Source organism: Coenobita brevimanus, chromosome 55 (genome assembly GCF_032717465.1).
Source record: "Coenobita brevimanus isolate Jiangsu-jjx chromosome 55, ASM3271746v2, whole genome shotgun sequence".
NCBI lineage: Eukaryota > Metazoa > Arthropoda > Malacostraca > Decapoda > Coenobitidae > Coenobita > Coenobita brevimanus.
In genome coordinates this window covers 60,780,103-60,791,419 of record NC_137008.1, presented here as the reverse complement: position 1 = coordinate 60,791,419, position 11,317 = coordinate 60,780,103, and the positions used below count along the sequence as shown (strand labels likewise).

Genomic DNA, 11,317 nt, shown 5'->3' with positions numbered 1-11,317 from the left:
CAGCTAGTAATTGGACATTCGTGGGTGTGGCCACCCTTTTGTGTGTGTGTGTGTAGCCCCATACCCTTTAATTAAATATAGGTTACACACTATGTTATGAAATACAGATGCATTCGTATGACGTATTACGTACATATGTAAAGGGTAGTACCAGAACAGTAAAGGAATACAGAGAAACAAATCAGTACCGGCCGTGGCCGGAGGTGATGACATAGCATCGCCTTAACAGCAGGTCGCCGAGTAATGGCTAAAACACCCTTCACCACCGTCACTTACTACACTTTCCCTAACGTTACACTAAACTCTTCGTTTCAGATCCTTCCTTCCTTTTGTCGTGCACTGAATTTAGACATTCTCCACTGATACACAGTAGCATTTTGCTTACATTGGCTTGAAGCAGTACATTTTTTTCAGCAACTATGGCCAGGAAACAAGGCACACACACCTCTCTTTCTCCGTTTGAAATCATCACAACTGTTTAATTGACCATAATATATACATGATCCCCCCCCCTCCTTTTTTAAATAGTATTTCTCCCTTACATTGCCTTGGAAGCGCAGTTGTTAGCTGCTATTGCTAGGTGGCGGACTGTACTTGTTGAATGTTGCTGGTCTGTGGAAAATAGAGCAGAGGGGCATGTGCATCAAGTGTAAACAAACATGTCTGAATGTAGAACTGTGTTATGTCCCTACTATGGGCAAGACCTACCACCGTCTCTATTTGTATAAGTACTCTTTATACCATTACAACAATAAATATTTCATTAATTCAAGGTGTTTAACGATAAACATTACGCGCATATGATACTGTTTGGCACCTCTAGTTTTCCCGGGCGATATTTAGTAGGACGAAGTTCAACATAGGCCGTAGGGTTGTCATAGTGGTTACCGTCAAAGTAGGAATAAGTATTGCCCTCAATTCAACAAGGAAGTCATTGTTCAGTGTCAGCCATGTCCCAGAGTACATCCATTGAAGATCGGCCAGACTCAGCAGCTGTCCACATTGTTGTTGCTAAAGTTAAAGCTACGAAAGCAAGTGAAATACGAGTTTCCGCCCCACACTCTCGGGCGGTGGTATCAAGTCACGAGTCGTTTCCAGATTTAACAGAGGACGAAGATGATGATGCCCTCCTGTCAGATGACCCACCGGATCTCGGACATCAGTCAGATATGTTTGCTTCCTGCCAATTGACAAGTAGTGAAGGATATTATGCTGGTTAGTAAGAAAGCCATGATAACCACTGAAAACCAAAAAACACCAAACCTATACACGACTATGTACAGTACTCCCCCTAGTTTTGGCACTGATTCCAAGTCAGTCTGCCATATTTAGCTTAGACATCAAAACACGTACCGGTATAGGATTATCCATATTAATGCAAAACATCAAGAAAGCTTGCATAAACAACAAAAATCCACACACACAAAAAAAAATGACGGTTTGAAAATCTATTTGTGACGAGTGATTGCTCTCCGGGCCCCCCGAAAAATTCCACGGCCAAATATGCCATTGTAAATTGGTTATTTGGGTCTGGTTAGTACTTGGATGGGTGACTGCCTGAGAACACCAGATGCTGTTGGCATCCCTACGTGTCAAGTGGGGTTGGTGGAGGATTAGTGCCCCTCCCTGTAAAACAATTAACTCTAAGCCCTTGGCCACCCCGTTTGGGATACATGGCGTCTGGCAATGAATGAATGAATGAAAAAATTGGTTATATTGGTATACCATCATCTTCAGTGGTGATTATAAGAGAAGCTAATAAAGACACATAGAACTGACAAGTAAAAGTACAGAAGTACAGTATAAAAAGAATAAAGTGTTCAGGAGTTAAAACTTGCCTTCATATAATTTCCCACCATCCTAGTGCAAAATTTTGCCATCACCTTCCAAGAGTTATGCATATGTCTAGATGCAGAATTTCATGAGCTTTCTTGTGGATTTTGCGGAATTTCGATATGACTGCTAGTAGTCGAATCAATTGCAAAAAAATTTGAAAACTCATGAGTCAGTGTTATCACCACAGAGGAGGGTAAGGATTGGGGTAGTGAGGGGGTAGCCAGGAGGGACGGGAGGGGGGGGGGAAGAAGCGAGGCTGTGGGCAGGATTCTCCCCCTTCTGTCAACAGGGGAACAGAAGCTTTTACCTTACATTTATTTGTGGCTTGTGGTCTGTCAGATGCCGATTGGCCTTGTGGAAACACAACTCACTGTGACCGGGGGACTTCCGACTTTCGGGAGAGAGGCTACAGCTGCTGTCGCCAAACATGTACTCGTGGCTTGTGGTCCGTGTTTGATGGAGGTGGCAGTTGGGAAAGCCTTAGCCCCTGTGGCCACACAATATTGGACATTCAGTGGGGAATGCGTATGGACTTTTTAACACTACTGTATTTGCAGGTTACAGTCATATTACTTGGGTGCTGGAGGTTCGTTGGGAGTGATAGGACAAGTGCACGACTTTGAGCATTCAGTACAGGGGTGGACGGACATTTTAGCTCTGGGTGTGGGTTACAGACTAGTTCCCACTCACGGCTCGAGCCCAGTGGCCACCATACCAAATGTTTGAACATGTTGGCTAGCTGGCTGAAGTTCTTGAGAACTTTTATGTCTGGATAATAGCAAGTAAATTTGAATAATGGTTTAATCAAGCCAAGGTCCAGCATCCGAATAATGAACACGTCCGGACACTGAGCATCTGGATAAATGAGGGACTACTGCATATAGGTTCAGGATGATTCAAACAGTTGAGGAGGGGAATGGTTTGTCAGTGTTCGAACTATCCCTGACTACAATGTGTTAAAAAGTCTTAAGTCAGTCAGTCAGAAATTGGGAAATAAATAGATAAGATGAGAGATTAAGTTTCTTTTGCAATCTTAAATAGAGGCCTGAAAGTGAAAAGTGAAGTCAATATTCCGGAGAGAGTGAGAGATGAGGCCAGTTACGCATCATTTAAGCAAATTGAGAGGTCAAGTCAGTTGTCCAAAATTTTGATGAATTTAATTTCTGTTTATATATCTATCTATTGCCAGACACCTTAATCCCATATGGGGTGGCCACAAACAAATCGCCTCCATGTCGCCCTGTTCCCTGCCATTTCACTGCCCTGCTCCCAATTCACACACCCCTCTCTCATAGACCTCTCCACTCCATCCCTCCATCTCATCCTTGGCTTCTTCCCTGTCTTCCCCTCCACCTCACTCCCACTCTCCTCATTAGTCCCTCCACCTCACTCCCACTCTCCTCATTAGTCCCTCCACCTCACTCCCACTCTCCTCATTAGTCTCTCACTCTCCATCCTCTCCACATGGCCAAACCACCTCAGTGTGTTTCTCTTAACGCTTCCTATCACATCCACATCCACATCACAATGTTCCTTCACATCCTCATTTGTTAGTCTCTCTCTCCATGTGACTCCACATGCTCCTCTCAAATAACTCATTTCCACTGCTCTCACTCTTGACTTGTGTCCCTCCAACAAGGTCCAAGCTTCACTTCCATACTTTAGAGTTGTCATGTAGTGCGGTAACTTTTTCATTTCCATGCTCACTTCCCTGTTTCTTATCACTGTTTTCAAGGAACCTGCAACCTTTCTTCCTTGTTGTACTCTTTCAAGCACTTCACCTTCCAAACTTCCATCCTTATTCATCACACGACCCAAGTACTTAAATGTACTCACATTTTCCATTTCCTCCTCATCCAACCTCACTGTACCATCACTGACTTTACTTCGCTTGAAGACCATAACTTTACTCTTCTTTACATTCACCTTTAGATTCCATTTCTTACACATTCTCCCAAACTCATCCACCAAGCCTTGCAGCTCCCCTTCATCTTCACTTGACAACGCTTTATCATCTGCAAACAACAGTACAGGAAGTTTCCCAACACTGCCCTCTCTCATTAGGGCCACTCCAACATCCATTGCCCTACCTTGTATCTCTTTTACAACCCCATCCATATACAGATTGAACAACCATGGAGACATGACACATCCCTGTTTCAACCCAACTTTCAAAAAGAAAAATTCACTCAGTTCACTATCCACACACAGTGCAGCTTTAGCACCCTCATACATACTCTTCACAGCATTCAACAACTTCCCATCCACTCCATATATTCTTAATACTTTCCATAATCCTTGTCTGTCCACCCTGTCATATGCATTCTTCAACTGTAATTTCAGTTTTACAAAATACGTTTTTGAACAATTATGGAGAGATTATTTTGGATGTTAGAGTCGAATTTATGCCTCAAAGAGAGAGAGAGAGAGACAGACAGACAGACAGAAATGGGGTCAGTTATGCATCATTGTAAACCAGAAAGTAAGAGGCTAATTTAGTTGCTGGATATCTATAATTCTGGTAAAGCTTATTTCAGTTTTACAATAATGGTTTTTTAACAAATGAAGAGGTTCATTTGGATTCTGAAGTTAATTTTGTAGCTTTAGGAAAATAAAATGTCTGTGAATTGATAAATTGTGGTTTTTAGCCAATCAAAGTCCCATAATTCTAAGAAAGTGCCAATAATACATGTGGCCAAACCTTCCCACTGTTCTGTTGGATGAATTAGAAACTTGTGTTTTGTTAAATATAGCTCAAAACTGAGATGGGCTAAGGGTTTGATAGGATCAGGCTGAAAACTCAAATGATGAGGCAACATTTTAAAATAATCACAATTACTGCTTAAACCTGAATTTTTGGAAATACAGTGCCCTTGCACAGTGAACATATTCAGAGTACCAGTAAGCAATTCGCCTAGTGAACAAGCAGGGGATAATCAATGATTGATTTATTGATTGCATTAAAATCTCGCGGCGCAACTGCCAGGGTCGTATGCCACCGGACATGGGATAATCAGGTCCACAAAACCATAATGAACGAGTTGAACCCCAAGTGAACGAAATCGGGGGAAAGAGTAGGCCATAACTGCCATCTCCCATATAGAATGACCTCCCCCCCTTCCAAGTAGATGCTGCACAAGAGACCAAATCTGAGCACCCTGTTGAGCAGAATCCAATGGAAGACAAAGATTTGCCTACATCGAACATCGGTAAAATTCTAGCAGCAGTGGACGTTCTGAAGGAATGAAACCAGCTACCTTAGGACACAAGAAGTGCTAAGTGGAGTAGGAACCACTTTTCATTATTACATTGAAAGGTATAATATGGAAGTCAACAGAAGAAACCAAACGCTCATCACACGCTACTACCAAAACTCAAGAATGACAGGAGCCAGTTGCCTCTGCATCGTCTGCTACACTTTCTGGGGAAGATGATGATGATAAGATGTTAGTGGTGTCATTTTTGGACATTGAAGGTTTTATGGGAGAGGTGAATGAGGTAGAGGCACGTGGGCCAGCCACTCATCAGCTGACCGAGATACAAACATGCAATCACCGAATGTGATCTCGATCTTGGACCGAATCGGCAATTTTAATTGGAAAATATTTTAATCTTTATCACCATATAGGTTTCCACACCAAATTATCTGAAATCCAGTCAAAATTTGTGCTTAGTAATAGAAAATCAGGATTCAGAGCGAAAATTTCTTAAAGTTAGTAGAAGTGTTTTGCCCCTAGGCTAACAACTTTCATTGACGGACTTTTGTTTTGTATAAATATCAGTTTACAATGAAGATACATTTTTTTGTACCCAAACTAAATATTTATGCAAAATAGAAGTTTGTCAGGGAGGGCTGACAATCTGAAGGGAAAATATCAGCTAACATTGGTGCATTTTAGCTCTTGAAACCTAATTTTTTAATTAAGTTATATAAAGTACAATTTTTTAGTGGATTTCAGATAATTTGGTGTGGATGAGACTCTGTGTGAAATTCAGCCAGGCTTTTTTTTTGTTGGATAATGACATGTCAGGTAAAGCAGTGTCAGATTATCCTGGAATTACTGTAAATAACATGATTGTTTATAAATGTAGAGGGTCGGTAGCCTCATAAGAATAATCTCATTCTGACAACACTACTTTCAGGTCCTTTTTTTTATTATGGTATAAATAATAATCTGGTATTTGAATTATATTTTCATAAAGTAAGAAGAGGAAGCACATAGTACTGTAGTGCAGTACCATCACCCTCCACTTGACTTCAGGGCCAAACATTGAACTTTGCTGCTTGACCTGGACATGCAGCTGATTGCTTTCAATATTGAATTACCCCATTCTTGCCTGACCCATAATCCTTCCACCATAATTGGTCTAAATTGGATCATTGCTATATCAGTTGACCTTGCTGTGTTACTTTGACTTTTAACATTTCTGTATGATCTTGGCCTTTGACTATTCTCACAGTGGAATCCCTTTTATCATGCCCTATCCTGAATCTTTCCACAAAGAGGATAAAAACTTTTTGACCTTGCTGTGTGATCTTGACCTTTGGTTGTTTTCAAAAGTAGGTGGTCATCCCCTTGGCTGATCCTCAGCACTTCCACAAAGCTTGGTATAAACCAGGTCAATAGTGTTTGAGTTACATTGTTTACATATACAGTGTATGCTTGTGGATCAGACTTTGCTTTACAACCTTAACCTTTGACTGATTGTTCTAACAATCGAGTCACTTCATTATTGCCATACCCTCAACAGTTCCACTAAGTTTGGTGTAAATTGGACAAAAACTGTTAAAGCTGACTTTGTTTGGTGAAACTTTACCTTATTCCTGTGGTCTTGACATTTGATGTATTGTTCTGTAAAATAATAGGTCTGCTTCTTTGCTGCCCTTCAACTCTTCCACCAAATTTGGTTAAAACTGGATAAAAACATGGCTGCACATTAACACAATGGAAACAATGTAGCAAAAAAAAAAAAGAATTATATAGGCTAAATATATATATATATATATATATATATATATATATATATATATATGTATATATATAGTGTCAGTGGGTGCCTCTCAAGTGTGACTGAAGACCAGCTCAACCCCCAAGTTCGGCTTAAGTCTTATTTTAGCACTCAGGCCTAAGTTTCCTCTGATGACAAAAGAAAAAATATACTTAGGCCTATATGAGTGTGACATTTTAGAACCATTTTTAATTGTTTATAAATTGTTTTGGTGGTAGGTGGTGGCGACCATCATCCACTCACTTGATGTAGTGCTGCATACTTCTTCCTTAGCCTTTATCATTCTTTTTCTGTGCCTGCCCTCCTCTCTTCCTATATCTCTCATCTTTCCTGTCACTTCTTATTGCTCTTCTTTCCTTTACAGGTGGCTTTACATTGAGTGACAAGCCAAATGGTTTCCTGTAAGCCAAGAAACCATTTATAACACTGGGTTATAACCATATAACCAACCCATACTGCTCCCTACGTGTCAACAAGTGGGTTGGTGGAGGGTTAGTGCCTCTCCCCGTAAAACCAATAACTCAAAGTCAAATGGCCACCCCTCAGGGATTATGGCGTCTGGCAATAGATAGATAGATAGAAATTGTTTTTTCACTAATGTGATTGCTGCAATGTCCGATTTTCTCATTATTTGATAGTTTTCTCACTTATATATATATATATATATATATATATATATATATATATATATATATATATATATATATACGGTATATATATATATATATATATATATATATATATATAATTCTTTTTTTGCTACATTGTTTCCTTTGTGTTAATGTGCAGCCATGTTTTTATCCAGTTTTAACAAAATTTGGTGGAAGAGTTGAAGGGCAGCAAAGAAGCAGACCTATTGTTTTACAGAACAATACATCAGTTTTCAAAAATGCATCCCAGTTGTAAAATGAGGGCATGCTGTAATTTTTCTTTCTTATGCTTATTAGTTTTCCACAAAGCACCAGTGCAGTACAAACTTGCTTTTAAGTTTCCATCAGTATGCTCAAATATAGGCATTGTACTAAACAGTTTCAGTAAATGAAATGTAATGTTCAGTGCTTGCTTTGTATTGGGGCAGGTGTTGGTATGTACTGCTGTGGTGAGCATTGTTGGTAAAAATATACCAGTATTCTTAATTGTGGTTTCATGTCCTATTAGTTCAAGGGAAACACTTGTGCATGCTTTTAATCCCATCAGTAGTGTTGCCAATACTGTTCTGGTGTTTCGCATCACCCATGCTGTATACCAATATTAGGCTTGCAACAATATATGATCTTTTTCTTTAGATGACCAGTTGTTTTTAAGGTATTACTGATACAGTATTGCACAGAACCAAAACTTCATATTTAATTATGTGACCCTGAATGTAAATGATTTGTTATTGGAAAGTAATATATGGCAGTTCTGTTGCTTGGGTATCCAGATTTGTTCATGCTACATTTCCTGGAGAATTTTCATACCATTAGCTCTGCTCACTTGAGCTTGCAGGATTTTCACCATATCTTAGATTTTGCTTGCTTGTTATCATGATCTCTTCAGGTAAGTTGTTTCATTCATGTATAGTACAATACTACCAGATTTTTTTTTTTTTTGAGAATTTGGTACATGAAGTGAGTAAAAGTGTGTTGTGAGAGATTGCATTACAGTGAGGGTATAGTAGGTTGTGAGTTGTGTGTTGTGTTGATACTGAAGCAGGGGAGAACAGTGATTCCGTAGTAGTGTGATTAGGTCACTTGTCTCCCCCCCCCTCCCATGAAAAAGGCAGTTTATGAGGGATGAGTGTGTGGTAGGGAGTCATGAAAAATGCTGCTTGGCTGAAGGTTTTGGATTACTGTGTGTCTGTGTATGTGATTTGTGAAATGTGTTACTTTGGAGAAGAGATGTTTTTGAATTTTTTTTTTTGTAGTACTGAGAAGTTGATTGTGTTTTCTCTCTTTGAGATGAGCAGTGGTACAACATAAGGTTGCAAAGAACAGATGGATCCTTTGACCCTCTCATGTTCATATAGTCCTTGATTAAGGGTACTTACTTGGAGGGAGAATTATAATCGGTTACTGAATGGTGAGTTTGACCAGAACAACGAAGGGTGGAGTCAGCAGGTCCAGTGTTTCACCCTTAACCTTAGATTGATGCTGCTACTGCAAAATGGGCAATTGGCTTGATGCAGTTAGGGAAGGCAGCAATTATACATGGGTTGACTGCTGAGATATTGAAGGCCTTAGATGTAGGAGTGGGTTTAGTTACTGATTTGATAAATTTTTTTATATATGAGTGTGTTGTTCCAGGTGACTTGCTGAAGAGCATGATTGTAAGTGTGTACTGGGGAAAGGGTGATGTTTTGGAAAGAGAGAAAAGTAGAGGCATAAAATTTTTGGATCAGATAATGGTTGTAATGGAGAGAGTCCTAAAAGGTAGGATAAGGGAAAGAGTGAATAGTGCTGAGATGCAGTTTGGGTTTATGCCAGGCAAAGGGACCACTGATGCAATATTCATTATCCAACAGCATCAGGGAAAATAAATATGAAAGAAAAGGGAGCTGTACTTTGTTGTTTTGGAGAAAGCCTTTGACAGAGTTCCTAGGGAAGTATTGAGCTGGGCAATGAGAAAGCTTGGGATTGAGGAGTGGCTGGTTAGAGTGGTATGAGGTTGCTTGCACCCAGATGAGAGTGAATGGAGATTTGAATGATGAGTTTTCCATGAATGTTTGTGTGCAACAGGGGGCAATCTTAAACTCCTTATTGTTTATCATGGTGCTTAAAGCTGTCACACATAACTTCAGAACTGGACTCCAGTAGGAGGTGTTGTATGTTGATGACTTGATTGCAGAGAATAAGAGGGAGGTAAAGGAAACATTTAAGAAGTGGAGAGATGGAATGGGGTACAAGGGTTTGAAAGTGAATGTGGAAAAAACAAAAGTGATGATATCTAGGGCTGTTGCTGATACCATGAAAGCAAAGGAAGTGTGGTTGTGTGCAGTTTGCCACAAGCGTGTAGGAAGTAACTCCATGTGGTGCAGTGTTTGTGATTAGTGGGTGCATGAGAGATGTAGTAGTATTAGAGGTAGGCTGTAAAATAATGATGATTTCTTGTGTGCGGTGTGTGTAGAGGATAGCTGGCAGAGATTGAGAGGTTGGAAAGAATTGATGTTTCTAAAGAGTCGTGAGTATGTGGAGGAGTTTTGTCCCCACATAGATTTCCTGGTCACCATCTCATCAAAAACTTCCATAATAAGGGTGGCACCTGTTGTTATATAAAGTCTGAGTATGCAGTTGTCACTCTTGAACTTCACTTTTGCTAAATTTGATTACTCATTATACAAAATTCATTCATTCATTCATTGCCAGATGCCATGTATCCCAAACGGGGTGGCCAAGGGCTTAGAGTTAATTGTTTTACAGGGAGGGGCACTAATCTTCCACCAACCCCACTTGACACGTAGGGAGAACGTTATGCCAACAGCATCTGGTGTTCCCAGGCGGTCACCCATCCAAGTACTAACCAGACCCAACGTTGCTTAACTTCGCTGATTGGACGGGAAGCGGTGTACTCAACGTGGTATGGCCATTACCTAAATATAACCAAATATATCTGTATAGTTTATCACTTCCTCAGTGCTTCTTCAGAACCCAGTGTACAGGTATACCCCAGTTTAACAGTGTAATTGGTTAGGTAAAACCCCATTGTTAGGCGGGGTATTGTATACCAGGGTACTTTTAACGCGTAAAGTAATGGGAAGCGTTTATCAGCTGTGGGTTTCCCCCCAAACCAAGTACAAAACCTACCCAAATGAGCCCAAAAACAAGTTTAAAGCCAGTCTAAATGGTCTAATAGCTGTAAAGGAAGCTAACCTAAACGTAGCACCTGTAAATACCTTACTAAAACCAACATGTACAATCTGAAAATCATAAGAAATAGGTTAGAAAATATCAAAAACCTCACATCACTTACTTCTTGCCTGTCCATGTCTGGTCCTTGCTATCCCCAGTCCTTGCTATCCCCCCTGAGGCAAGGGGACATATGGTACATCCTACCACTCAATCCTCCTCCTCAAAGCCCTCAAACCTCATCTCTATGGGAGGGTCAGAGAGGGGGAAGCCTGGCAAGATAGGGTGGTCGTAACAGGAGACTGATGCACTTGCTCTGGGGGTGGTGATGGAGTGAAATATGATGAGGCAGGCGGTGGCGATGGGGTGTGATGCGATGGCTCTGGCAGTGGCGATGAGGTGCAATGGGGTGGCGATGGAGTGCGATGTGATGAGAGAAAAGGTGGTGAAGGAGACTGCTGCAATGACTGGTGAGGTAGCGAGGGAGACCGCTGCGATGACTGATGAGGTAGCAATGGAGTCAGATGTGGCTCATGTCATGACGAGGGAGACAAAGACAGTGGGCGAAGTGGTGAGGGAGATGGAGGCTGGGACGAGGAAGACAGCGATGGTGTGGCGGAGTGCCTTAGTGGAGTCACAGGTGACAC

At 40.8% G+C, this 11,317-nt stretch overlaps 1 protein-coding gene and 1 non-coding gene across 2 annotated transcripts in view; one reads left to right on the top strand and one right to left on the bottom strand.

Annotated features, from left to right (window-relative positions):
- The first annotated feature begins 950 nt into the window (after positions 1–950).
- LOC145401342 (sodium-coupled neutral amino acid transporter 7-like) overlaps positions 951–11,317 on the top strand; it is a 43,518-nt gene continuing 33,151 nt past the window's right edge. The window contains exon 1 of the mRNA XM_080273667.1: positions 951–1,215. Coding sequence (XP_080129793.1) covers positions 951–1,215 — 265 coding nt within the window. The remainder of the gene's footprint in view (positions 1,216–11,317) is intronic.
- LOC145401558 (5S ribosomal RNA) lies at positions 10,297–10,415 on the bottom strand. Its single transcript, XR_013897646.1, has one exon. It is a non-coding gene; the product is annotated as a 5S ribosomal RNA (ribosomal RNA).